Raw genomic sequence first — 26,816 nt, 5'->3', positions numbered from 1 at the left:
TCTGCAAACTTGTACGCTCTGCCCCGTCCTCCAGATCATTAACGTTAAACGGGACTGGACCCAGTGTTGACCCCCGGGGTATGCTGGTCGTTACTGGCCTCCGCCCAGACCTTGCGCCTCTGCGACCCTCTGGGCCTGGCCGTGCAGCCAGTTTTCAACGCACCATCCAGCCCACACTTCAACGGCATCTCCAGGAGGATCTTATGGGAGACAGTGCCAAATGCCTTCCTGAAGCCCGGGCAGACCATGTCCACCGCGCTCCCCTTGCCTACCAGCCCCATCACTCCACCACAGGCCATCAGGCTGGTCAGGCACCACCTCCCCTCGCCAAAGCCGTGCTGACTTCTCCTGATGGCTTCCTTGTCCTTCACGTGCTTAGGCAGGTTCCCGGGAACAGTTGTGCCATCCCCTTCCCGGGGACAGAGGCGAGGTCCTGCGGTAGCCAAACTGCCCCCTCCATGCCTCAGCGGTCCCCCCATACCCAAAGCACCCCCACACGAAAGCAGCCCCCCTTACACGAACAGTTCCCACATACCCAAGCAGCCCCCCCTGTACCCCAACAGCCTCCTCTTATCCAAGCAGCCCCCCCCATACCGACCAGCCTCCCCCCCCGTCAGCTCCCCCCGTACAAGTGAAGCGGGGCACCCGGCACGGTCCCGCCAGAGCTGCCGCCGCTGCCCAGCGCCTCCCCCGGGCCTCGTTGGGGCCGAGCGGCTCCGGCACAGCGCCCTGCGGCCCCACGCAGTCTCGGCTGCACCCGCGGGGTCACCCCCCCACGCCCCCTCCCCGGTGCCCTTGGCCGGTGTCTCGGTGGGGCCGCGGGCCGGGCCAGCCCCGGCCGCCCCCCCAGGGACCCCTCTGCGCCGGGGAAGGGCCGCGCTGCCGGGGGTCCTCCGGGGCAGAGCGGGGAGCCCGGGGGTACCGGCCCCTCCCGGCGCCACCGGCCCCGCCGCGGTCCTGCGTGGGGCCCGGGAGGGGGCGGGGCCGGGGGCGGGGCTCCAGCCCCGGTCCGCGGGCCTGTGGGGGCGGGGCCGCGGCAGGGGGCGGGGCCGCGGCAGGGGGCGGGGCCGCGGCAGGGGGCGGGGCCGCGGCGGTCCCGGCGCCGGTGCCCGCGGTGCTGCTCGCCCCCGGCATGGAGCCCCCGACCGGCACCGAGAGCGCCCGCCTGGTCAGCCCGCGGGGCGGCCGCGCCGACGGCAGCCTGCGCCTCAAGAGGTACCGCCGGCACCCCGGCGCCGTCACCCCATCGCCCCGGCACCTCCATCACCCCCGGGACCGGCTGCACCCTGGCACCCCCGGCACCTCACCCCGGCACCAGCACCTCCATCACCGGCACCCTGGCACCCTCCTCGCCCCGGTACCCCCAGCACCTCCATCACCGGCACCTCCATCAACCCCGGCACCTCCATCACCCCCATCACCCCGGCACCTCCGGCACCCTTGGCACCCCCGGCACCGCCACCCCCGGAACACCATCGGCCCCTGCTAGCGCCACCTCCCAGTGCCCCCGGCAACCCCTAGCGCCCCCATCTCCATCATCCCCTGCATCTGCAACCCTCGATCCCCCCGCACCCGCACTGCCGGCACTGGCTCCCCCATCACCCTCGGCATCTCTATCGCCCCCGGCTCCCCCATCCTCCCCGGCACCCGCACCCGCCGGCACCCCCCGGCAGCTCCAGCTCCCCTCCCCGGACCCGCAAGGCCCTGGCACGTCCGGCACTGCCCAGCTCCCACGCCCCCCACCCCCCCGACACCGGCACCCCCCGGCACGTCCACACACCTCCCCCGGCCCCCGCGCCTTCATTCATCCGTCACGGACATCAGCACCTCCGCAGACCCCGAACCAGCCCTGGCCGTCCGTGCACCGGCACCTCCTTCCAGCCCACACCGGCACCCTCACCCTCGGGCACCGGGACCCATCCCCTTCCCGGGTACCGGCACCTCCATTCGAGCGGAACCAGCACCCCCACCCGTGCGCCAGCCCCGCTCCCCCCCTCGGGTGTCCGTCCGGCTGGTACCGGCGCCCGAACGTCACCTCCCCGCACCGGCACCGTCCATCCATCGCTTCCCCGCACCGGCACGCTGTCCATCCCCTCTCCCGCGCTGGTGTCCCCCGCACCAGCGCCCTGAGCCCCGGCACCGGCCCCCGCCCGCCCCCCGCCCCGGCGCCCCGTCCAGCAGCCCGGCCCCAGACGCGACACCTCGGTCCCACCGGGACCGGCACCTCCGCCGCGGGCACCTTCCTGCGCCGGGACGGGCACGGGCCCCGCGGTCCCGAACGGCTCCCGGCCCCGGGCATCCCCCGGCCCCGCCGCGCAGCCGGGCTGAGGCGGGCAGCTCCGCCCGTGCGGGGCCGGACCGTTCCCCGAGCATCGCCCCGGCCCCGCCGGGACCCCGCGCCGCCTCCCGCCGCCGTGGCTGCCCGTCCCGGCTCCCCCGCACCCTGCCGGTGCCCCACCGACGGCCCGGCCGCGGAGCCCGGTGCGGCAGCGGGACCTGCCGGCGGGCCCGGGCGGGGGCGCAGCCGACGGCTTTGGTACCGGCGGCGGGGCCGGGGGCGGCGGGGGTCGGGCAGGCAAACGGTGCGGTCCCCCCGGGACCGGCCCCGGCACCCGAACATCCCCGCGGGTGTCACACGGGCCGGGCCGGTGCCGGGAGAGGGGCTGCCATGTGCCCGGTGTTCTGCAGCCGCCCGGCTACCGGGAGCCCTGGGGGTGCTGGGCGGGGGCACCGGGAGCCGGGGCGGCTGCAGTGACCCTCGCCCCCAGTCTGTTTGCAGGCTCACAGGACGCCCTGGCACCGCCGGCTCCCCTGGCTCTGGCTCCCCGCTGCTGCTGCAGCCCCCTCGCCCCCAGCCCCGGTCCAGGGAGGCTCCAGGCCCGCCGCCAGCTGAGCGTCGCCTGCACCGTCTGCTGCGTCTTCATGGTCGGGGAGGTGATAGGTAACGGCGGGACGGGGATGGGCACGGCGATGGGGGGCTGCCAGGGGACAAGGTGCCAGCTGCTCTGCGCCCGCAGGAGGGTACCTGGCACACAGCCTGGCCATCATGACAGACGCAGCCCACCTGCTGACGGATGTGGGCAGCATGTCCGTCAGCCTCTTCTCCCTCTGGGTCTCCACCCGCCCGCCCACCAAGACCATGAGCTTCGGCTGGCACCGCTCGGGTGAGCCCGGGGGGCGGGCACGGCTCGACAGGAGCCCCACAGCCAGGGCGGGCACTGACAGCTCCCATCCCACAGAGACGCTGGGCGCGCTGGCCTCCGTCCTCTCTATCTGGGTCGTGACCGGGGCCCTCGTCTACCTGGCGGCTGCCCGCATCATCAGCAACAACTACGAGATCGAGGCACGAGCCATGCTGGCCACATCCGCCAGCGCCGTCGGCGTCAACCTGGTGTACGTCCCATGCAGGGCTGTATGCACCCGCGTGCCCTGGCCCTGCATCCCCCCGTACACCCCCAGCCTGAGCCCTGGCCACCCCTCCAATGCCCCTGCCCCATGTGTGCCCCTGGTGCCGCAAGACCCCCAGCCCTCATGTCCCCAGGTACTGCCTCCCCCTATTCCCTGTCCCCCATATGCTCCCGGCTCCTACCCCGTGTACGTACATCCCCTGGCCCCCCCAAACAGCACCCCCCACGTCCCTGCCCCCATGCCCAGCCTGAGCCCTGGCACGTGCCCCAGCCCTGAATCCCTGTCCTGGCCCCACACCCCTCCCTGCAGTGCTCTGCCTCCAGCCCTGCCCCACAGTGGGACTCTGCCCCACACCTCTCCACTCTCCTGGGGCCTGGGTGTGCCTGCCCGTTCTCCCTTTGCCTGCACACCGCTGCCCGCGAGCAGGTCCAGGCAGGGCCACCGAGGCCCCCATGCCCTGCCTGGCGCAGCGCTGAGCCAGCCCTGCTCTCCCCAGCATGGCCTACATCCTGCACCAGTCCCCCGCCAGCCACGGCCACGGCACAGGGGGCTACGAGCAGCTGGAGAGCGCTGGGGGCTGCGGGCCCAGCCATGCCCCCCTGCCCGGCAGCACCAGCGTCCGTGCAGCCTTTGTCCACGTGGTGGGTGACCTGCTGCAGAGCGTCGGTGTCCTCGTGGCTGCCACCATCATCTACTTCAAGGTGCCTGGGCTGGACTCCCCTCCGGCACCCAGGGGAATGACTGCCTCAGCCCCACGCAGGGTGCTGTGGGGCACCAGGGTCCTGCCCCCCCCCCCCCCCATCATGGTGCCCAGCTCGGCTCTGCCGCCTGCAGCCCCGCAGCCTCACACAGCCCCTGCTCTCTGCAGCCCCAGTGCAAGATCGCAGACCCCATCAGCACCCTCTTCTTCTCGGTCTTCGTCCTTGGCTCCACCTTCACCATCCTCAAGGATGTCTTCAGAGTCCTCATGGAAGGTTTGCAGCGGGCAAGGAGGGTGTGGGACCACGGGTCTGGGGGACTGGTGGGGGTGCAGGAGCTCCGTGGGGGTGCAGCTGCCACAGCCCCTTCCCCACGTGGCAGCTCACCCCCTGACAACCTCTGCTCACCCAGGCACAACCCAGCCCACCCCCTGTCCTTCCCCGCCCCCCTGAGCCCCCCCAGCCCGTCCATCCTCTCCGCCCCAGGCAAACGGCCCATGGTGAGCGGCTGCCTCACCCTGGAGCCACCGTCCCCAGCCTGGTCACAGCCTGGGGAAGCGCCCACCTCCAGCTGCTCCCACCACAAGCCCTGACCCTCATGGGGGCCAGTCCCTCTGTGACCAAGCGTTGCTGGCAGGGGCACCACCGGGCATCGAGTTCGACGCGGTGAAGGAGGTGCTGCTGGGGGTTAGCGGGGTGAAGGGCGCCCATGACCTGCACCTCTGGGCCCTGACGCTGAGCCAGCACGCGGTGTCAGTGCACGTGGCTGTCGGTGAGTGCCCGTGTGTGGCCCAGCCAGCTCACACAGCCCCCAGGGCACGATCGAGGTGGGGGGGCTCACCGGCTGCCCATGCACCAGAGCTGAGCCATGCTGCCCTACTGTCCCCAGACACCAGCGCCGACCCCGAGACTGTGCTGCGGGAAGCCATCACCCAGCTGCAGAGCAAATTTGGCTTTTCCTCATGCACCGTGCAGGTGGAGCGATACCGGGAAGAGATGGCAGCCTGCCAGCACTGCCAGGACCCCCAGGCCTGAGACCCTCACCCACTGCAGACCTGGGTCAGGCCTGGCCCCCCACTCCACAAGCGAGCGGGAGCTGCCCCCGGAGCACGGGGTGCAGCACAGGGTGGGGGGGAGGCAGTGCTTGGGCTCCTGTCCCTGCACCGCACCCACCCTGCTGCTGCGGAGCCCTGGGGTGGGACAGAGCCCCCGAGTGTGCAGGGTCCTGGCGGGGGTGGGGGGTGTGCGTGTGTACCACACGCAGCCTGGCCGGGGCAGCACAGGGGCTCCCCAGGAACCTCCACCCCCAGCTGTGCCGGTAGGTGACCGGGCCTGCCACAGCCCCAGGCACCAGCCCCAAAGCAGGGGGACCCTGCCCCACTGCATCCCCCCAGGGAGCCCTGTTGTCCCCCACAGAAGAGGGGAGAGGAGGGAGACGCTGCAGCTGCCAAAGGGCCCAGGGAAGGGAAGGGAGGGGACGTTCTGGGGTGGAGGGGACGTTCTGGGGTGGAGGGGAGCCCAGACCCACCCCAGCCCCCAACACTCCCGTGCCCCCATGGCCACAGGGGCTGCACCCCCACCCCCCGTGGGCCCGCTGCTGCCTGGGCTGCGGGGGGGCTGCTGCGCCCACCTGGGTGCAGGGAGACAGGGCAGCCAGAGCCTCCAGCTCAGCCCCGAGCGCTGGCTTCCTTGGCCTTGCTCCCCGCCGCCCAGCCCACGCCTTGGCCTGACCCATTCCCACCGCTGAGCCCGTGTCTGTCGTGCCTGTGGAGTGTCCGTCTGTCCGTCTCTTTGTGCAAGGAGTCCAGCGGGCAATGGCAGAGCCCGCAGCCGCCAATAAACTTCTTGGAGAGCAGCAGCAGCAGCGATGGGGGCAGCCAGGAGGGGAGTGGGGAGGGGGGACAGCCCCAACCCCCCCAAGCCGCAGTGCCTGCCCCAGGGCCCAGCCAGCACCACAACCAGCCTTTACAAAACAACCAACATTTACTGCACAGTTGAACACAGGCTCAATGTGAGCGACTTCAGAGCACCCGGCACCTCTGCCGGCCCCCCCGGCACCTGCACGGGTGGGTCAGCCGGCGACGAGGCATGGGAGGCGAGAACAAGCGCAGCCCCACGCACGCAGGGCCCGCAGGCGATTCCCCAGCGTCAGGCCCCCAGACCCACAGCTCAACCCAGGGACACACACCGGTCCCACCGCCCTCCCCGCACCAGCTCAGACCAAACAGCGCAAAAGGATCCTTCTGGGCCCAGAGCACAAGGACGAGCATCCCGAGCATCCCAGGCGACAGCCAGGAGCGGCCATCCCTCCCCCGAGGTGGGGGCCCAGAGGGTAACAAGCACCGAGAGGGGCCGTGCAGCCCCCCCCAGGCTCCGGCCAGCACAGCCTGCCCCCGGCCCAAGCTCCTGCCCGGGGCAAGTGCATGTGGCAGCAGCACGAGGGATCCACCACGCTACTCTGCCGGCAGCGGGGAGCGCTCGGTGGGGCTGGGGCTGCCGGGCTTGTCCCCGTAGAGGGAGGTGAAGCGGGCACGGCGCTCTGGGAGCAGCCGGTGGCTCACGCCGGAGGCCAGCCCCACCAGGCAGTGCGCCCGCACGATGCCCGCCTGCCCACCCGACACCAGCCAGCCGTGCGAGTCCAGGTTGGGGCTGAAGCGCACCTGCAGGAGGAGCAGGGGGTCAGGAGGGAGGGGGCTGAGGGGCCAGGACCCCAGCACGCCGCAGCAGTGGCGGCCTCCTGCCTGCACCCTCCCAGGCTGCCGGGGGCTGCGGGCACGCGTGGCCCCTCTCACCTTGTGCAGGGACTCCAGCTGCAGGCGGTCGAGGCTCAGCTCTGCCTTCACCTCCTGCGTGTGCATCCTGCGCATGGGCTCGCGGCTGGAGAAGTTCTTGAAGCTGCGCTGTGAAGTGGCGGCACCGCAATGAGCGGCACGCCTGGGGCAGGAACGCTGCGCACACAGCGGTCCTGCGGCACCGGGACCGCAGCAGGGGCGGGTGCTGCTTGGGTGGGGGACACAGGTCGCCCTCAGCGTCACCCACCAAACAGCCACGGCAAAGGGCAGCAGAAGCCAGACCCCCAGGGAGAGGGGGGCTGAGGGGCTGCCACGATGTCCGAGCGGTGTCTGCCGGCCCTGCTGCTCCCACAACCCTGCAGGTCCCACCCAGGGTCAGGGCACCCACCCCGACACTGCCTGCCCTCCTACCAGGTCCGTGTCCCGGAATCGGATGTAGCTCTTGGTCACCATCTCGCTGTAGCGCCTGGTCTTTGGCGGTACCTGCTCACCCTCCTCCGGCCCGGTGGGGCTGCAGGGCAGCAGATCGGCTTTGTAGACCGGCTGTGGACGAGACGGGGCTCAGGGCAGGGCAGGGGCTCCGCCTGCTCCTCCGCAGACAGGGACCACCAGCGACCGAGCAGGGCTGGGGTCCCCGGGGGCCCTGCCCCAGGGGACAACAGGCCGGCCCCACACATGAGCCTGACCCTGAGAGTTCCAAGCCCAGAGCCAAGGCTGCTGCCGCCACCCTTCCCCACCGCACTGCCCCTGCCCGGGCACGACACAGACACCCGCTCCCGAGCGTGGCTCAGGACGCTCTTCTAGCGACGCAGGAACGGAGCCCCCGCCCTGCCCAGCCCCACGCGTCGCAGACAGCCCCTGCTGAGCACGACGGCATCTTACAAATCTGCGGTCCGAGGACCGCTTGACGTTGAGGGGGTTGATGGCCAGGTCGGGCAGCACCGCAGCCACCAGCTCGCCAGTGATGTCTCCTGCAGCCACTGTGTTCAGCCAGTCCGAGCCCGAAATGCTCTGCAGGAACAGACGGCTCTAGGGTGCAGGGTCCCAATGGGGCCCCCCCCCGCTCCGCCCCCCAGGAGGGATGGGCACAGAAGCGTGGCTAGCTTGGACACAGAGGGGGACGCCACCACCTCACCCAGCTGCCACGGTCCCTCGTTCAAGGGGCAGAGGGTGACCCCAAAAGCCAGGGACTCACACGGCCGGGTGACGTCACCCCCACCCATGGGTGACAGCCGGCACCAGGCTTGGGGCAGGCGCCCACCCCTCCGACACAGCCCCCGAGACAGAACTGCCCTGTGCCAGCCTCTTACCCACACGGTCCCCTTCCGAGGGGCCACGAAATAAGCCTTGAAGCCCAGATACCCGGCGTCTATGTAGTGGATCCCACAGAGACCATAACTGCCACAGAAATGGAACGCGTGAGGACGGAGCTCTGCGCTGCCACCCCGACACAGCGAGAGCCAGGCAGCAGCCCACCTCCCCAGAGACCCCGGGACCCGGACAGATGGAGGGGGAACGTCCTTGCTCTAGCAGCATGTCACAACATCACAGGGCAGCTCCTGGAGGTTGAGAACACACCAAGACCCCAGGACCCTTCTGCCAACTTGTGCCCATCTGGGGGGATGCAGGAGCCCCCTGCCCAGCCTGGGGCCTCGTCCTTCCCTGTGCCCGCCTTGCTTCCGCCCCAGGATGGCATCCCCAATGCTGCGCAGCTGCGGCGTGACCTGGCACGAGCAGAGCCTGCCCTCGCCATGGTTCAGCCGGACGTTCCCAGGGAGGGAGAGGCCAGAGGGGCCCCTGGGGACACCCGTGAGGTAAGACCAGACCCCAGGAGCTGGCTGGCCCCTGGGCATGGAGCCATGGCCCTGGCACTCACGAGGCATAGCAGTTGTCCTGGGCCACGGTGACCCCGTTGTACGGCAGCAGCCAGGCCACCTCAGTGCTGAGGAACCGCTTGATGCTGTTGATGGGCTCGTAGAGCCGCCGCACGTCCCAGAACTTGATCTTACGGTCGCTCCCTGCCGTGACCAGGAAGTTGCTGAGAACCAGGAGAAATGCAGCACTGAGACCCCAGCACGGAGCCGTGCCCCGTTCCTGCCGCAGCGACGAGGTGGTCCCAGTGCCGCAGCACAGCGCTGCTCCCACAGGCAGCGGCTCGAGCCCTCCTCACCCCAGAAAGCCCAACGCAACCTCTTTGGTGCCTCAGAGGACCAAGCTCCACCGGCACCGAGTCCTCTTAAGCCTGTCTCAGCAAAGGAGCCTCATCTGCAGGAACGAGCCTGCTCTCCAGGCAGCGCCCGCTCCCCTGCCCTCACCTGTCGGCCTTGCACCACTCGATGCTCCGGACCGCGTGGTCGTGGGCTAGAAAGCACCGGAAAGGGTAGAGCTTGAGGGAGCCGTCGGGCTGGTGCACGCACTGCAGTAGGGACTTGGTGAGCAGGTTCCAAATGGCCACGGTGCCTGCGGGAAGGAGACCTGCCCCGTGAGGAGCTGCCCCGGCAGCTGCCCCGTGACCATGCCAGCGTGGCACAGGATGCCCAGCGCTGCAGCGTGAGACCCGAGGGACGTGGGGCTGGGGGACGGGCAGGGGCTGCAGGAGCTGCGAGTGGCCGAGCCAGGGCCGGAGTCGGGGCCAGGGCTTAGAGCGGGACAGGATGGCTCGGGTACAGCAGGTCACGGCAGCACAGCACAGAGCTGCGGATCGCTTGAAGCCAGACACAAACTTGCATCCAGACACGTCAGACAGTTGTGGATTAAGCCAGAGCCACCTTCCTGGAGCCAACAGGTACGTGAGGTTGCCTGTGGCCAGCCCATGATAAGCCTTCCCCCGGCCCAGGGATGGGCAGAGAGGTTCCCGCGTGGTGTCTGCCACTTCGTCCTGGTTTCAGCTGGGACAGAGTTAATTTTCTTTCTGGCAGCTGGTGTAGTGCTGCGTTTTGGATTTAGGAGGAGAATAATGTTGATAACACACTGATGTTTTCAGTTGTTGCCAAGCAGTCAAGGACTTTTCAGCTTCTCACACCGCCTCGCTAATGAGAAGGTGGGGAGTGCGCAAGAAGCTGGGAGGGGACACGGCCAGGACAGCTGACCCACACTGGCCAAAGGGATGTTCCATACCATACGATGTCATGCTCAGTATATACCCTCAGTGTATAACTGGGGGTTAGTTGGGAGGTGGGAGGCTCAGGAACTATCTGAACATTGGCTGGTGAGCAGTTGTGCTCACTCATTTTTTGTATTCTTTTATCATTATTATTATTATTCTTTGCCTTTTCTGTCCTATCAAACTGTCTTTATCTCAACTCATGAGTTTTACCTTTTTCTTTTCGATTCTCTCCCCCATCCCAATGCAGGGGGAGTGAGCGAACGGCCACGTGGTTGTTTTAGCTCCCGGCCGGACTAAACCACGACAGGCTGCTGCTCGCCCTAACGCTGCCCCGTACCTCATCCTCAGGCTCCCCCATTCCCTGCCCTGGGCTGAGGCTGAAGGAGCGCAAAGCTCCGTGCGTGTGTCTGCCCGCTGCGGGGCGAGGGATGCTCCCTGGCGCTGCGGGACGCAGACCCCTCTTGTGCAGGAGGGGACTCACCGTCATAAAAACCAGCTGCAAGGTGATGATGGGGCTTGGATGGCATCCAGGAGAGGCTGAAGCACTGGCCGCACTCGGACACGTTCCCTGCCTGGATGGAGCCCACCTGGAGCGTGGCAATACACTGCACCTGGAGGCCACGGGACAGGCATCAGTCACGGCAGCGTGCTGGTACCACCCACGTCCCGAGAGCTGGGGACACTCAGGTTTGGGAGCATGGCTCTATCCTGCCACCCCAAGCACCCCGGGGCGGGCGAGCTCCGCAGGCGTCCCGACTCCCTCCCTGGCTCTCCCACCTGCACAGCCAGCAGGCTCGCTGGGTGCCAGGCACTGCAGTGGTAGGGGACACTGACCTTGCAGATAACGTGCTTGTGGAAGGACCCATCTAGAAGAGAACAGAGGAGGGTCAGGACAGGCACAGTTCTCCTAGAAGCTCCCTGCGGCGGGAGCTGCTCAGCAGCCCAGAGCCTGGCTCCGTCCCAGCCCCGGCCAGGGCTCCCAGTCCCTGTCCCCGCCACAGCCCACAAACAGCGGGCGAGTGCTCCCAGCAGCAGAAAACAGAGCACAGGGAGCAGCAAATCCAGGAGCGGGCAGTGCCAGGACCTCCAGGAGCCAGACCTGCCTGCACTGGAGGAAACGCTGCCCCGAAAGGCACCGCAGGCAGGGACAGGGCAGGGCTGACATCCCCCCACCCCAGCGATCTTCGCTCCACCACGACCAGCTGCCTGCCTTGATGGAAGATGCCTTCACCAAACTCAGGGGTGGCACACAGGGGCCAGACCAGACTGTGACCGTCCCGGGGAGGACAGGAGCAGCTGCACGGGACAGACTGCTCTGCCAGGCAAAGGTGGCCAGGGCAGCCAGTGACGGGGGCTGGAGCAGCCCGGGCAGCCGCTCCCGGGGACGGCAGACTACACAGAGACCCCTGTGCCCAAACAGCTCAGGACAAGACGCCCACAGGACCACCCCGCCCCCGGCACCAGCTTTATCCTCTGGAGAATCTCCCCTGCCAACGACACACAACACAAGCGCTGCCCCTATGCTGCGCCTCTCGAGCCAGAACGGCCCCCCCCCACCCCCAGCATGGGGCTGTCCTCAGGCACAGCGAGCACCAGACAAGCACGTCCGCACCCCAGAGCGCGGCAGCCGCAGGCGGAGGTGGTGTGATGCAGAGATATGGAGGAGCCATGCATCTCCTCTGGCACCTCCAGAGAGCAGCGCCGGGCTCCGTCAGGCGGAAACCCCCAGCGCGGGTACGCGGAGCCCCAGGGGAAGCCAGCACAGCCATGCCGACCCGGGAGCAGGGCCCCAGCGTACCGCAGTCTGGCGCTGATCCTGCAGCTGCAAACCAGCATCCCCAGTCCGGCTGCGCGGCACAAGGACAGTACGTGCAGCCGCAGCCGGGCTGGTGCTACGTGACAGGACCCGGCCTGTCCGCAGGAGCTTTGCAGGCTGGGGAAGGATCCGCGCCTGCCGCAAGCTCCCCACGTGGGGGTTGCGGCAGCCAGCACAAACCACCCAGAGCCGGAACGCCGAGAGGGGGGCGGGAAAGGCAGCGCCAGCAGCCGGCGCAGGGCTGGTGCAGGCAGCAGCACGACGTGCTGATGGGGGTCGGCAGCCACGCTCGGTTGCAGGGAACCCATTTCCCATTGTCAGCCACAGACGTGCAGCCTGTCGGCCACGGCTGAGCGACCACAAGCAGCACGCACAGGTCATCAATCTCGCTCGTTGCCCAGCAGATGAGACTATTACAAGCACCATTAGCCCGAGCCAGCCGAACGCTCAGAGCCCCAGATCCCTGCTAAGACAAACAGCTCGAGCCAGGCTGGAACACGCAGCTCTGCCACTACAGGACACGCTCCCAGCAGCAAGTAGGGAGGTGGAGAAAGGCTCGGGAACACGCTACTGCAGCTACGCCTCGCCCTGCAACCCCACCGAGAGCACCCTGCCAGCATACCCAGCTCCAGGCAGGGCTGCCCGTGGCCGTGCCCCCGCCGGCACCGCGGCCCCAGCCCAGCCACCTCGGCACAGCAGGCTCCCTCGGGCGCGGGCAGAGGGTCCCCAGCCCTGGGCCTTGCGCACCGCCCACCCCGGCACGGTGGGATGAGGGCCAGGACGCCCCTGCCCAGCAGCGCAGCTCTTCCTACCTTTTACCTGGGTTCTCTTGGAGCGCTGCAGGGCCCCTGGGTGCGGGAGGGAGTACAGGACCACCTTGCCATCTGAGAAGGCCACAGCCAGCAGCCCCAGCCGGCTCATCTGCGGGTGCTGCAGAACAACACACGGAGCCCCAGGGTCACTGTCCCTCGTCCAGGAAGGTGAGGCTTTAGCGAGGGCACGGACTCGGGAGCCCCAGGGGAAACCAAAGGCGGCCCCTCCAGCGGCAAACTCACCTTCCTGGCGGCAGTGGGCGGCTCCCAGGCACCGCTGGGGCAGAACTTCATGTCCCAGACGCAGCCGTGGTCGGCAGCGACGGCATAGGCCAGCCCGGCTTTGTCAGCAGAGCTGCAGGCACGGGTTGAGCCGTGAAGAACACGGGAGCTGGTGCCCAGCAGCGCCGGTATGCACCAGCAGCTCCCAGCATACACCAGAAGCAGAGCTGGCTACCAGCACAGCCCCCGTGGGGTTCGGGCTATGGCTGGCGGCTCTGGGGGAGGATGAACCTCACCACCCCCCTCAGCTGTGGGGAGACAAGGCGCAGGCACCCTGCCCCATCCCTGGGAGCTGGGCAGCCGCCAGCCCCGTCCCCAGGCCAGTCCACTCACCCCTGCTCCTGCTGCAGCGTGCCCAGGCCCCAGAGCTGCAGGAGCGCGAGGCCCCCGTGCAGCCCGGCCATGCTGTGCGTCTCCTCCATGTTCCCATGGCAGTACAGAGCCACGTACTGAGAGGCCGCCGAGCCCTCTGGCGACGGGCACCACTCCATCGCCCACACAGGGCCGCCCACGAAGAAGGACACGTCCAGGCGTTCCTCGTGGGGCTGCAGGGAGCTGAACCTGCCAGCAGGGAAGCAGGTAAGGGCACAGGGCGAGAGCCGCGCCGCCGTGGGGCGGGGGTAGCACCCAGGTGGTGCAGAGCCCTGGCATGGGGCTGGGGGGGGGTGGTGGGACCCCGGGGCACGCTGCGTGTGCCGGTTGCTCAGCCTGTCACCGCTCCTGCTGCCTGGCCCTGCCAGGACCACGGCTCTGGAGGTTACTGCCCGTCCCAGGCACGATACCCATCGCCCCATCACACACCTGTTTACCCTGTACAAGACACCGTCGTCTTCGATGCCCTCCCGCTGGATGGAGAAGAGGGGAGATTTCTCCTCTGCCGGCAGGTATGGGGCAGCTTCACTGGGGAGGCAGGAGAAGGTGAGAGGATGTCTCCCTCATCCTTTACCCAGTTGCCCCTCGGCACAGCTCCATGGCCCAGCACCCATCCCAGCCTCTGCACAGCCCGGCGTGCCCTGCTGCCGACCACCCCGAGGGCTACTACGACTCTACGGCCAAATCCATGAGAACCCCAAAGCCCGTGACAAGAACGCCCCATCCTTTCTGTTGGGGCCTGATCCTGCCAGAGGGATGAGAAGTGCAGGACCCACCATGCCCTCACTGTCCCCCAGCCACAACAGCCAGGGCCACCTGCTCTCCCCGCCCCAGTTCACCCCAAACATCGCCAGGACCTGCCCCATCACACAGCGCCTGTGCCGCGCATCCCTCCCAGCACCCCCGTTCCCACGCTGCTCCGACCATACCTTTCAGAGAGGCATGTCCACTTGTGTGCCAAAGGGATCCAGTCGGGAAACTCCCACTGCGAGTACTTCTGATCCCTCCTGCAGCAGATGCGCCAGACCTCAGCCACAGCCCCGCTTCCTGGTCCTGCCTGCAGCACGGGCAGCCCCACGCCGAGGCCTCTCGGCCCCTGCCCTTCCCCACACGCCCTGCTTGGCCCAGCCCTGCTCTGTCACCCACGGTGCTTCCCACAGGTGATGGGCCCCATCCGCAGTGGAACACCGACGTTCCCGATGGCGCACGCTCCTTTGTCCTCCAGCCTGTGATAGCAATGGTACCCAGGGCACCAGCAGCCACTGCTCCCCGTAGCCCAGCCCGAGCACCCCAGCACCCCCGAGCCCCCACTCACAGGCTGCAGGTGAGGCTGGAGCACTTCTCCACCGGGGCCATGATGGAGTTGTGGAATCCGTTGGGAGCAAGGCCTCGGCACTGGGGCTTGGATCTCTGGGCACAAGAGCACACTCAGAGCAGGACCCGCCAAAGGACCCGGCCCAGGCTGCCTCTGCCTGCCCAAATGTCCCCGCGAGCCCCTGGGGAACTGTGCGTCCTAAATGGCAGCGATGCAGTTGACAAGCACAGAGCTCTCCCCCAGCCACCAAGACCGCATCACACTGGGCTAAAGACACACAGTCCCACTCTGGGGACTTCCACAAACTACAGGACGGCCTCCAGGACCCTGCCTCCACCTCCCATCAGCTTCAGCAGGAGCTGAGACCCTCGCACCCTCTCCCAGGAGTACCTGTCGCCCTGTCCCCATCCACCCTGACTCGGAGCCGCCTCTGTCTGCAGTTAAGCCCAAAGATCTCACGCTCAGATTCACGGCTGGCAGGCATCGTGCCATCCCTGAGTCCTGCCTCGGGCTGTTCTGCCCCAAACAGCTGGAGGTGGCGACACCACACGACAGCTCAGGCACTTTGTGTTGTTCATGTTGGGCCAAAGGTAAGAAGCAGCCAAGGCAGAGACCCTGCCCTTACCCCTGCAGACGACACCTTCCCACCGTGTCCCCGGAGCACCTCCAGCTCTGGCTCTGACGCCTCACTGAGCGGCGCATCACTCCCCTCCTCCTCCTCTGCCTGCAGCAACACCTCCTTCGAGGGCACAAAGTCAGCATCTCGTGCAGGATCATCGCTATCCGTTTCCTCCTCCTTCCTCCTCCGGCTCCGACGCTTCTTCTGGATATGCTCGAGCTCTGGCTCCTGGGCACCTTCGGTGGGAGCCGGAGCCTGGTACACTGACGTCAGCTCCTCTGCCAGCTCCTGCAGGTACAGCAAAGCCCTGGGACACCAAAGGCATTGCCCAGAGGTGAGCAGAGGGACCGCACAGAGACCAGCCAGCCCTCCCTTCAGGGCCAGGCAGACACGCTTCCCCAACTCATGGTCTGGGCTCACAAGAGCTGCCCAGCTGGGCTGCAGCAAGGCCTGCCTGGATGCCCGGCCAGCCTCCAGGCCAGCCACTCGGACAGCCAGCATCCCCTGCCCCTCCCCAGGGAACGCCAGCCTGCCCGGGTCCCTGCAGCAGGCAGGGGAAGGCATTCAGCAGGCAGAGCAGCACGTGGCTCTTTGCCAGCCAGAAAGCGGGAAAGACAGAGATCTTCCTACGAGCACCCTCAGCAAAGGGCACCTCGCTGCAAGCGCTGCGCCCTCCCTCTGCACAGTGGAGCGAGGGGACTGGGGCACTGCAACTCTGCCAGCTCTGCCCCTACACACCCAGCGCTCCTGCAGGCACTGGAGGGCACAGGCACCGCCTGAGCTGCCTACAGAGGCCCCAGAGCACAGGGGCTCCCCCCGGGACTCACTCCCCTTTAAGCGGCGTGTGGCTCGCACAGCTTGCTCTGCTCCCTGCCCAGGACAAGCCTCCTCCTGGCTTTGTCAGGAACCAAGGAAACCTCTTCCCTACTGCTCTCAAACACCCGCTGCACACGAGCTCATCTACAGCCTCTGCTGTTCCCCACACCCCCGTGCTCCCGGATCCAAACACATTCCCCTAAAGCGGGAAAAGAGAATTCTGTGGGGAATCAGTCTGTCCCACCGATGTGGCACAAAGTCCTTCAGCAAAGAAGCCGAGACACCCCAGGCAAGGCAGAGGTCTCGAGGACCCGCTCCGAGAGCGGTGTCCGTCTGTCCTTCCCATCTCCCCAGGACACCCGCCCCGGACCCCCACATCCCATGCCGCTGCTTACACTTTGGCTGCCCGACGCTTGGGGCGCCCGCTGGGGGGGGTCTCCAGGCCTTCCGACGCCTCGCTGCCCCCCAGCATCTTCTGCGCACAGATGGGCTCCGGGGTCGGGCACTCCAGGTCCTGAGACAGTTTCAGCAGCAGCATCTCTGTCTTGGATTTCCGCCCACGCTTCCCGGGTGCCTTTGGGGCCGGCACGGAGCCGTTCTCCGAGGTCCTCGAGGGCTCGCCGCGTCCCTCAGTCTCCGCAGGGGCTGGGCCATTGGGGTCACTAGGACTATTTTTTGGTTTTTGGGTTTGGATATTTTTTTTCTGGGATTTGGCAGCTTCTGCTCCCTCCTCAGAGTGGGTCAAAGCATCCAGATGTCCGAGTGGCGACAGTTCTCCTGCCCCCCAAAAAGAGCAGACGGAGTTAGCACGAAAACACAGCAAGGCTCTCGGTGCAGCGACGCGCCGGGCTGCCAACGCCCAACCGGTGCAGCACCGGGTGACGGCGAGGCTTGGGCACCGGCAAAGTACCGACAGGACGGAGCCAGGGCCAGACCAGGAGGACGTACGGACGCAGGGCGGGACGTACGGACACCCCTCTCTCCACCTGCCCCGTGAAACCCAGAGCTCTGCTCCCGGGCAGCGGCGGGGTTTCACGGGTGCTCCCGTCCCCGGGCACCGCACCCCGCACCCCTCGTCGCCCCGGTCCCGTCCCCCCCCCCCGGTACGTACGGAGCGCTCGGGGCTCGCTCTCCCGCACTCGGCTGCGGCTCCGGCTGCTGGCGGTGGGGACCGATCCCCGTCCCGAGCGGCCCCGGCGGCTCCGCTCCCGGCAGCGCGGCCCTCGGGCGGCACTGGAAGCCATCCGGGTGGATCCCGACGGGCTCCCGGAGCCGCCGCCGCCCCGCTAAGGGCCGCGCCGCCAAGCACGGAACCGGATCCGGAAGCGGAGGCGCGGAAGGATGGTGTCACGCTGGGAACGTCATTACCGAAAGGGTCTACGCCCTCCCCCCGCCACGTGACCGGTGCCCGCACCACCGCAGAGGTCCACGCGTGAACGAGAGGTGTCTGCGTGGGACGGTGCGGGGACAGCGCGGCGGGAGGCTCCGCGGGAACCCCAAAACCGAGGGGACAAGTCGACGCGGGGCAGAACCGGACGAACCGGGACGCGTGAGATGATAAAGCACAATCAAGTGGTGACGCCATTACCGTTGTCCTAACGGCGACACGCACCGCCTTTCACCAGCGCGATCGGGTGACCGCGGCAGCACCAACGGGCACCCCAGGAGCCCCGGTCACCGGCCCAGCGCTGCCGCACAGGTCAGCCGCGGGTGGTGCTTCCGTACGTAACAACACTAGAGACTTGATGCAGGTGTAGTAAAGCTCTATTGTTAGACACAACGAAGTCAGGGGAGAGCGCGAACGCAGTCCCCCACTACCACAAATTATGCAGTCGAGTTTCCCGCATTTGGGGAAATCGCAGGGGTCAGCACACCCGGAGTGCAGGGGATGAGCCTCGCCCTGGGAAAACCACCTGCCTGATCATGGTGTCTCCCCTGCCAGGTAAGTATGCCCGCCCCTCCCGCACCCGCCCCCACACCGCGCCAACCCCACCCCTAACCCACGGACACCGCACACCGCCGCCCTCTCCCCCCGCACACACGCACCGCGCCTCCTGCACCCCACGCTCCGCCGACATCGCGCGCCGCACACGCACCACTCGACGCCCGCCACCGCCGGTGCCGCGGCGCACGGGTCTCCCGTCACGCCCTGCGCGGATGATCTGCATGGACACGCCCTACTCCTCCCCCAAGGCCCCGCCCCGTCACCGCCCACTAACGCCCAGTGCTGGGGCCGCGGCCATCCGGGCACCGGCCGCGGCACGGCGGGAGCGGCCGCCCGCGGAGAAGCCGGCCCGCGGCCCGCGCACCCTCCCTGGGAAGGCGAGGGGCTGGTCAACGCCGGCACTCGCCGCACCCCGGACCCGCCGGCTCCCGCGATCCGCGCCTGTAACCCCACGGGCCCTCGCGCTCCCTCGGCAAAGGCAAACCCACCCTCCCATCCCTCTCCCGCTGCCTGGGCGCTGCCGGTTGGGCTTATCGCCCTCGCCCCGCCACGGGGAGGAACTGGGACTCTCGGGGTTTTATCCCCGGCACCTTTGGAGCCAAAAGCTTCCCCGCTCACGTTTCACACACCCACCGGCCGATTGACTGTCACCAAATACACGAAGCGGCGAAGGCTCCGCACCAGCTGTCCTCCCCGCATGGAGCACTGGCCGCAGCAGGAGCCGCCGCCAAGGCCCTGCCGTGGCAGGGGCCGGGTGCTGCGGGTGACGCCGGTCCAGCCTCGTGGCCGCAGTGACACAAGCCCCGGTACCCACAGACCGGAGCAGCTCTGGGGTCCGTGCCGGCTGCTCGGGGGCTGGGGGGGTGTGGGACAACAGCACGTGCCATACCGGTGCAGAGCGAGGTCCGAGAAGGGAAACGGCCGCACGCAAAATTCAGGGTGAGCTTCGGATACTGCATGAAATACTTGGAGAAAAGACTTTTGACCCGTGAGGACGGGTCCCAGGTGCGGGAGGACGGAGAAGAAACCTGCTTGGGACAGCGCTGGGGTCTGGTTGGGTTTACCGACGTCAGTGGTTGTGTCTGCGGGGGTTCGGCTGCTACTACATTGAAGCAAAGCGGCATGTGAGAGGCCGGAAGGAGGCCTGGACGGCGCAAGCAGAGACGAGAGGAATGACGCTGAGCACATCAGAGGGTGGGGGAGGAGAAGGGGAGGTGGAAGGTCTCGCACTGCCGACTGAAGGATCATCGAGTCCGGCAGCGAGAAGGGGTAATGGGATAGCAGGGCCCCGGCAGCGACACGTCCTGAGCTCCCCGGGCGCGGGTGGCCCTGGGGCCGTAACTCCGGACGTTCGGAGAAAGAAGGGGTGAGTCTCGAGGCCTCAGCGGGGCAAGGCGGGAGTACCGCAGCGAAGATTCAAGGGCCTTTTCAGGCCTCTGCAGCGACAAACTACTTGCCAGCAGGACCCGAGGGCCTCAGCGCATCGGCAAGACGTAAGGAAGGAAGGGGCGAAGCACCTGGGAAGAAGGGGCACCGGCCGGAGCCTCCGCGTCCGCTCCTGCAGAGCCGCCCGCGCGAGGCCCCGGGGACGTTCGCGCTCCTGGTCGCGTGGCCGTGGGCCCGCTGCCCTCTGCCGCGGGGGCCGCCGGCTGCTGAGAGCCGGGTGCTGCCCACAGCCCGGCCCCGGGTCCCTGAATAGGGGAATCTAATTAGTGTATAACAATTAAAAAAAAAAAAAAAAAAGAATATAACTTGGCAATACTTGAGTCAGGCCCCACAAACTCAGGCTTCGCCTGTCTCATGCTCCAGTACAAAAGAAAACAATTAATAAAATAGTTGGAATGCAGAAGCAGGATAAGAGAAGCCGTAAATTAGGGAATAGTCCTTGGGTATGAACTAGAAAAGACACAAAGTTTGAAGCAACCTGATAAAGGGAGGCCCAACATGCCAACAAGCCTGGGACTATCTGGGCAGGATGGATAACAAGGTTGCTGAGCTTGCAAAACGGGGATAATGAAGAAGAGGTCACCCAACTGTGTCCACTGAAGAAGAGGAGAAAGAGGAAGATTTGAGGAGGACGACTCCTGACGACCACCTGAGAAAGAAACTGCGCAGGCGTATCAGGACATTAGCATATATTCAGGAGTTCCCGGAATAATAATGAATATGTATTAAATGTATCAGAAACCTAATGAATATGTAAACTCTTCTGTAATATAAATCACGAACAATTTGTTTCTCGTCGAGACGCACGTTCGTGGAAATATCCCGGTGCGACTCCCAGCGCTGCAATAAAGGATACCTGCTTCATAGTCACATTGGCTATTGAGGGAATTTCTTTGATTCATCCCCGTCCGGCGCGTCCTGGCCCCGGCTCCGGGGCTCCGCGGCTCCGCTGCCGCGGCCGGGCCGGGCCGAGGGGCGGGGCTTTTAGGGAGGGGGCGTGGCCATGCAGATCGCGCCGCTGCCAGCAGAGCCGCTCCGAGCCGCCGGGGGCGGGGCCTTACGGGAGGAGTAGGGCGTGGCCATGCAGATCAAGGCACCGCGCACGGAAAGACGGGAACCACCCGTGTCACACCGCCGCTGAGCGTGGGGGAACGCGGGCGCAACGTGGGCGCTGCTTGTGGGCGAAACGTGGGGACTAGCGCGAGGCGTCGTGACGTGCCGCGAGCGTGGCGGGACCGGGAGTGTCCGTGGGTTAGGGGTGCGGTTCGCGCGGTGTGGGGGGCGGGTGCGGGAGGGGAGGGCATACTTACCTGGCAGGGGAGACACCATGATCAGGCAGGTGGTTTTCCCAGGGCGAGGCTTATCCCCTGCACTCCGGGTGTGCTGACCCCTGCGATTTCCCCAAATGCGGGAAACTCGACTGCATAATTTGTGGTAGTGGGGGACTGCGTTCGCGCTCTCCCCTGACATCTCTCCCGTACAAAGACAGAGCGAACACCCGTCCAGAACCGCACCGCGGCGGCCTCGGGACCCCGCCAAGTACCCGACCTCCCCTTTCCCTGCAGAGTAGCCGGGTCCTGCGGGGGTCCCCGGGGCGGGCGGGCCCGCGGTCGCGAGGTGCCGGTTGCAGGAGGCTGATGTCCCAAACCCAGGGGTTCCTTTACCCGGGGCCCATACGCTCACAGCCGCGCGGAGCAGAGGTATTTCGTGGCGTGTTCGCGCAGGTGCAGCGTCTGTCCCGGAACAGCACCCCAGAGCTTCGCATCAGGGTTAGTTATACGTCATGCATTAACACAGGCATCTTCCTAACACGTATGCAGCGCTACTCTAGAAATGATCGGGTTACGTTTCTTGGTCTAGCATGCAAACTAGAACGCACGCTCGGTTCTTTTCTCCTCCTTTATCTTCGAGCAGGTGGAATAATTGGGGTAGGTGGTCCGTGGGTCGGTGGTCGCCCTTCCCCCTGCCGCAATTACCTGTCCCCTCGTTTCCCGGTACTTCTGGCAAGCCCAAACGGTTCTTCAAGGGTAGTTGGTCAAACTATCAATTTATCGGTTACAGTTCTACTTCCTGACAATCACATCTTAATTAGTATATCGGTTGGATGAACATGAGGCAGGGGTAGGGCCGTGCAACGCCGTCCTTTAGCAGCGATGGTCCTGGTTACGTTTGATTTTGCTCTAACGCGGCCATCACGGAGCCTTCGCGCCGGCAGAACACGGGAAACCCGCGGCCCCCGCGGGCACCGCTGCGCCCCGGCCGGAGGCTCCCGCTGTCCCCGCGGAGAGATGGCGGCGATCAGGGAGCGGGGCCTGCGAGGGTCCTGCCCGCCCGCCGAACTCGACGTTCCCCCCGCGGGGCCCCGGACCCTCGGTCGCAAGGGCGCACGGGTGAGAGCCGTCAGGAGGCACCGAACGGGGTGTCCCGCTTAGTCTGTCCTTGTACGGGAGAGATGTCAGGGGAGAGCGCGAACGCAGTCCCCCACTACCACAAATTATGCAGTCGAGTTTCCCGCATTTGGGGAAATCGCAGGGGTCAGCACACCCGGAGTGCAGGCGATGAGCCTCGCCCTGGGAAAACCACCTGCCTGATCATGGTGTCTCCCCTGCCAGGTAAGTATGACCTCCCCTCCCGCACCCGCCCCCCACACCGCGCGAACCGCACCCCTAACCCACGGACATTCCCGGTCCCGCCACGCTCGCGGCACGTCACGACGCCTCGCGCTAGTCCCCACGTTTCTCCCACAAGCAGCGCCCACGTCGCGCCCGCGTTCCCCCACGCTCAGCGGCGGTGTGACACGGGTGGTTCCCGTCTTTCCGTGCGCGGTGCCTTGATCTGCATGGCCACGCCCTACTCCTCCCGTAAGGCCCCGCCCCCGGCGGCTCGGAGCGGCTCTGCTGGCAGCGGCGCGATCTGCATGGCCACGCCCCCAAGGCCCCGCCCCGCCCTTTCCCGATGCCGGCCCCGCTCGGGCCCCCCCGCACGCCCCCGGCAGGACCCGGGTTCGGGGCCCGGGGTACGAGGAGCGGCCAGAGCTCTTCCCCAGCAGGGCGGGTGGGGGAAGGCAGCGCCCCCAGCCCCGCGGGCCGGCTCCCCAAAGCGGCCTGGAGGGTCCCGCACCGCCCCTGGGCAGCTGCCTGCACTGCCTCCCGCCTACCCCGGGGAAGGATTCAGACAGACGCACGGAGAGGATGCTGCGGGCTTTATTTATCCCTAGCCCTGGCATGGTGAGCCAGACACCGGGTACACGGAGCCCCTCTGGGACACGGACCCCCCCCTGCCCTGCCCCTGCCCCCCCCTCCCCGCTCAGGGGGTCTTGGCCTTCTGGCGCTGGGTGCCCCAGAGCAAGAGGGACAGGGACAGGGTGATGGCACCCAGGATCCCGCAGAAGAGCAGCATGGGGAACGTGCCCTGCGAAGAAGCAGCAGTGAGCGGCACAGCCCCCCACTGCCCCCGCTGCTCCGGCTGGGGCTGCCGGGCACTCGGGGAGGGGAATCCCACCCCGTGGGCCCTCACCTCGCGCAGGCACTTGTAGCCGTGGAAGGGGCTGTCGCACAGGCACTGGATGAGGCCGGGGCCGTCTGGGGCACAGGCGGCGTTCTCAGGGCACAGCCAGGCTGGCGGAGCAGAGCAGGGGGGGTCACAGGGCCCGTCTGGGGCCAGCCCCCACCTGCCACCCCAGGGCACCCCTGCCCCCCGCTGTACCGAGCTCCCCGGAGCTGTTGCAGGGGTTCCTCTGGCCCTGGCAGAGACGGCTGTTCCCGTGCGTCGTCACGTTCTCCCAGGCGTTGCTCCCGCCCGGGCACTCCAGTGCCAGCGGCACCATGCTGGGGAGCAGAGCTCAGCACCCGGCACCGTGGCAGCCCCCGCGCCGCCCCCCGCCCCTGGTACTCACAGGTGCTGCAGGTGGGTGAAGCCCAGGAAGGAGCCGTTGGGGAGGGGCGTCAGAGGGTTCTCCGTCAGGTCCCTGCAAACACACTGGGGGCATGGACCCCAACCTGCCGCTGCCCAGGTGCCCACAAACAGCACCGGCCCCAGCCAGGCTGTTCCCCAGCAGGGAGACTGGCCCCGGAGATGGGACAGGTATCTCTGGGATGGTGTCATAGAATCACAGAAGGGTTTGGGTGGGAAAAGACCTCTAAAGACCCGCCCTGCCATGGCCAGGGACATCCTTCACTAGATCAGCCCCATCCAACCTGGCCTTGACCACTGCCAGGGAGCCAGGGGCAGCCACAGCTTCTCTGGGCACCCTGGGCCAGGGCCTCAGCACCCTCCCAGGGAAGGATTGCTGCCTCCCATCCCATCTCCCTCTCCCCTCCTGCAGCTTCAGGCCATTCCCCTTGGCCTGTCACTCCCTGCCCTTGGCACCAGCCCCTCTCCAGCTTTCCTGGAGCCCCTGCAGGGACTGGAAGGGGCTCCAAGGTCTCCCCGCAGCCTTCTCTTCTCCAGGCTGAACCAGCCCACCTCTCTCAGCCTGAGGTCTCCAGAGCAGAGGTGCTCCAGCCCTCGCAGCATCTCCGTGGCCTCCTCTGGCCTGGCTCCAACAGCTCCATGTCCTTCTTGTGCTGGGGACCCCCGAGCTGGACGCAGCACTGCAGGGGGGTCTCAGCAGAGCGGAGCAGAGGGGCAGAATCCCCTCCCTCGACCTGCTGCTCACGCTGCTGGACACGCAGCCCAGGACACGGGTGGCTTTCTGGGCTGCCAGCGCACCTTGCCGGCTCATGGGGAGCTTCTCGTCCCCCAACAGCCCCAGTCCTTCTCCTCAGGGCTGCTCTCCATCCATTCCCTGCCCAGCCTGGAGTTGTGCTTGGGATTGCCCTGACCCACGTGCAGGACCTTGCCCTTGGCCTGGGTAAACCTGAGGAGGTTCCCAGGTCCCCCCCAGCCTGCCCGGGTCCCTGGGGATGCCAGCCCTCCCCTCAAGCAAATTAACTGCGCCACTCGCAGACTTGTTGAGGGCGCGCTCGATCCTACCGTGTCATTAATAAAGACATTGAACAGCACCGGTCCCAGTACAGACCCCTGACGGACACCACTCGTTACTGGTTTCCATTTGGACATTGAGCAATCGACTGCAACTCTTTGGCCGCGGCCATCCAGCCAACTCCTGATTCATCTAATAGCCCACCCGTCAAACCCACAGCTCTCCAGTTTAGTGACGAAGATGTTGGATCAGATGCCTTACAGCAATCAAGACAGATGACACCGGTTGCTCTTCCCTTATCCACCAGCACGGTCCCTCCATCGCAGGCGGCCACCAGGTTAGTCAGGCATGACTCGCCCCCGTGAAGCCGTGCTGGCTGTCTCGTCTCGTCACCTCCCTGCCCTCCACGTGCCCCGACAGCTTCCAGGAGGGTCTGCTCCGCGCTCTGACCGAGCACAGGGGGGAGGCTGCCTGGGCGGTGGTTCCCAGGGCCCCCCCTTTTAGAAACAAGGGGTACATTCCCCTTTTTCCAGTCACTGGGGACTCCCCCCGCCTGCCACGGCTGTGCAAACGGGATGGAGAGTGGCTGGTGTCCCCTGGGTAGGGGGGTGCTGGGGGGACAGGGGGACAGCGGGGACGGGGACCAGAGAGGCAGGGCAGTGCTGGCCAGGGGGGTTCCCGCCAGACCCACCCCAGACCCCTCTCCCTGCCTGGCCCTCGCGGGGGGGCACAAGGACTCACAGGACGACGATGGCCGCGGCCTCGGCCAGCCCCGGGGGGAGGCTGTGCAGGGAGCAGTCACTCAGGTCCAGCCTGGGAGGGGGCAGCGGTTGGGGGGGGGAATGGCAGCGTGCCTGGCACCCCCTGCACCCCATCCCACGTGCCCCCCACCCCCTGCATTCCCCTGACCCCCAATGTCCCCCAACATCCACCCTGTCACCCCCCGACCCCCCCGTCACCCTCCTGCACCCACCCCAAGCACCCCCCACCCACGTGGCCCCCAGACCCCCCCTGCACAGCCCTCTGCACCCCCCAGCGCACCCCTGCCTCGCACCCCCCCGGTGACACCCCCCCCCCCCCGCCCCGTACCCGAGCAGCCGCTCCGGGCGGGCGCCCCGTTCCCGGCAGCAGCGCCCCTCGCTCTCGGTGCCGGCCTGGGACGCGCAGTACTGGGCCACGATCGAGCCGTTCCGCACCGGCCCCGGGCAGCGCCCGCACACCTGGGGCCGGGGCGTTCGGTGGGGCACGGGCAACCCCGGCACGGCCACCGCCCCCCCCCCGACCGGGCCCCCCCCCCCGAGCTCCCCGATTCGGGCACACCCCCCTCCCCAGCATCCCCGACCCGGGCACTCCCGACCGGGGACTCCCGGAGCCCCCCGACCCCCGGGCATCCCCCCGGCCCCGCCGCTCACCGCCGCGCCGCCGGCGGCCCAGGGCGGCAGCAGCAGCAGCGGCAGCAGCAGCGGCAGGACGGCGCCCATGGCCCCGCCGAGACCGGGTACCCCCCCGCCCCCCCCGGGGGCTCTTCCGGGACCGCCCCGCCCCCCCGGACACGCCCACGCGAGGGCGCCCCCTGGCCGACACGGCCCGGCTGCGGGCCCGCGGGCAGGACACGGGTGGGCCCGTCACCGGGGGGTGCCCCGGGGGGGGGGGAGGGCGCGGAGGGGCTGGGCGGGACCGTACCCCCCCTCCCCCCCCCCCGGGCCGGGCGCCCTCTGGACCCCGAGCGGGGGCGCGGCGGGGATCCCCCGCGGCGAGGAGGGGGGGGGGGGGGGCAGAACCGGGTCGCCGTGACCCGCCCGGGGCAGCAGAGCGCGGCCGGGGCCCCACGTGGGGGCCATCCCGGCGCGCGAGGACGGGGGGTAACGGGGCGGGGCGGGGCAGCGGCGGTGAGGGCAGCGTTGGCAGCGCCGCCCGGCGCCCCCCCTCACGCGTCATCAGTGCGCGCCGGCGCGGGGCAGGGCGGCACGTGGGCTCAGGCGCGCCGCGCCGGTCGCGCCGCCGGTGAGTGTCGCACCGGGACCGCCGGGGCCCCTCAAGGTCACCGCCCGGCTCCGGAGCGGCCCCGCCGGGCTCGGGACCACACGCCGGGGTCGGGGTCGGGGCTCGTCCTGCTGCCGCCCGCCCCGCCTCGACCTCGGCCGACACCGGCGGCTCCGGGGAGCCGGGCCTGGGGCCGCGGTCGCTGGGGGACAGCGGGGGCCGGGGGGGTGGGGTGGAGGCGGGCACCGGGGACCCCGGGGAAGGGGCAGCGGGGCCGTGGCCTGGGGTCACCGGGGACGCCGGGGCTGGGCAGCCGCGCCTCGAGCCGGGTCACCGGGGGACGAGGAAGTGTAGGGCGGGAGGAACGGGAGGAGCGGGGTCACCGGGGACACCGGGGGACACGGAGGCGTGAGGCAGGGCCGGGGAGCGGGGCACGGCCCGGGGCCTTGGGCCGGGGACGCCGAGGCTGGAGGCGGCGGGGC

The 26,816-nt window shown here is 68.0% G+C and overlaps 3 protein-coding genes and 3 non-coding genes across 7 annotated transcripts; 2 read left to right on the top strand and 4 right to left on the bottom strand.

Annotated features, from left to right (window-relative positions):
* Positions 1–1,056: 1,056 nt before the first annotated feature.
* Positions 1,057–5,961, top strand: SLC30A3 (solute carrier family 30 member 3). Its single transcript, XM_075750188.1, has 8 exons — positions 1,057–1,215; positions 2,769–2,941; positions 3,018–3,164; positions 3,240–3,393; positions 3,905–4,109; positions 4,277–4,382; positions 4,744–4,878; positions 4,996–5,961. Exons 1-8 carry the CDS (start codon positions 1,133–1,135, stop codon positions 5,139–5,141), a joined length of 1,149 nt encoding a protein of 382 aa, XP_075606303.1. The 5' UTR covers positions 1,057–1,132; the 3' UTR covers positions 5,142–5,961.
* A 109-nt stretch (positions 5,962–6,070) lies between these two features.
* On the bottom strand, positions 6,071–17,990 carry GTF3C2 (general transcription factor IIIC subunit 2). 2 transcript variants are annotated; one of them, XM_075750187.1, is made up of 18 exons: positions 17,148–17,990; positions 16,432–16,813; positions 15,227–15,527; positions 14,602–14,696; positions 14,216–14,293; positions 13,716–13,814; positions 13,248–13,475; positions 12,876–12,987; positions 12,633–12,750; positions 10,839–10,870; positions 10,486–10,615; positions 9,214–9,358; positions 8,775–8,936; positions 8,209–8,296; positions 7,781–7,909; positions 7,310–7,441; positions 6,899–7,006; positions 6,071–6,766 (listed from the first exon to the last, which is right to left on the bottom strand). In XM_075750187.1, the coding sequence occupies exons 1-18, from the start codon at positions 17,278–17,280 to the stop codon at positions 6,560–6,562; spliced, it is 2,679 nt and encodes an 892-aa protein (XP_075606302.1). In that variant the 5' UTR covers positions 17,281–17,990; the 3' UTR covers positions 6,071–6,559. The 2 variants fall into 2 exon arrangements, with proteins under 2 accessions (XP_075606302.1, XP_075606301.1); XM_075750186.1 differs by having other exon boundaries at positions 6,899–7,001.
* Positions 17,823–17,986, bottom strand: LOC142601479 (U1 spliceosomal RNA). The gene has a single exon (XR_012835037.1). It is a non-coding gene; the product is annotated as a U1 spliceosomal RNA (small nuclear RNA).
* Positions 17,991–20,729: 2,739 nt separating the features above from the next.
* On the top strand, positions 20,730–20,893 carry LOC142601454 (U1 spliceosomal RNA). Its single transcript, XR_012835016.1, has one exon. It is a non-coding gene; the product is annotated as a U1 spliceosomal RNA (small nuclear RNA).
* Positions 20,894–21,883: 990 nt separating this feature from the next.
* LOC142601458 (U1 spliceosomal RNA) lies at positions 21,884–22,047 on the bottom strand. The gene has a single exon (XR_012835020.1). It is a non-coding gene; the product is annotated as a U1 spliceosomal RNA (small nuclear RNA).
* A 567-nt stretch (positions 22,048–22,614) lies between these two features.
* ATRAID (all-trans retinoic acid induced differentiation factor) lies at positions 22,615–25,908 on the bottom strand. Its single transcript, XM_075750185.1, has 7 exons — positions 25,764–25,908; positions 25,441–25,571; positions 25,093–25,164; positions 23,323–23,394; positions 23,133–23,254; positions 22,944–23,044; positions 22,615–22,838 (listed from the first exon to the last, which is right to left on the bottom strand). Exons 1-7 carry the CDS (start codon positions 25,830–25,832, stop codon positions 22,734–22,736), a joined length of 672 nt encoding a protein of 223 aa, XP_075606300.1. The 5' UTR covers positions 25,833–25,908; the 3' UTR covers positions 22,615–22,733.
* Positions 25,909–26,816: the final 908 nt, after the last annotated feature.

The sequence above is a fragment of the Balearica regulorum genome, chromosome 3, assembly GCF_011004875.1.
Source record: "Balearica regulorum gibbericeps isolate bBalReg1 chromosome 3, bBalReg1.pri, whole genome shotgun sequence".
NCBI classification, from domain to species: Eukaryota; Metazoa; Chordata; class Aves; order Gruiformes; family Gruidae; genus Balearica; species Balearica regulorum.
This window is presented reverse-complemented; position numbering and strand designations above follow the sequence as displayed.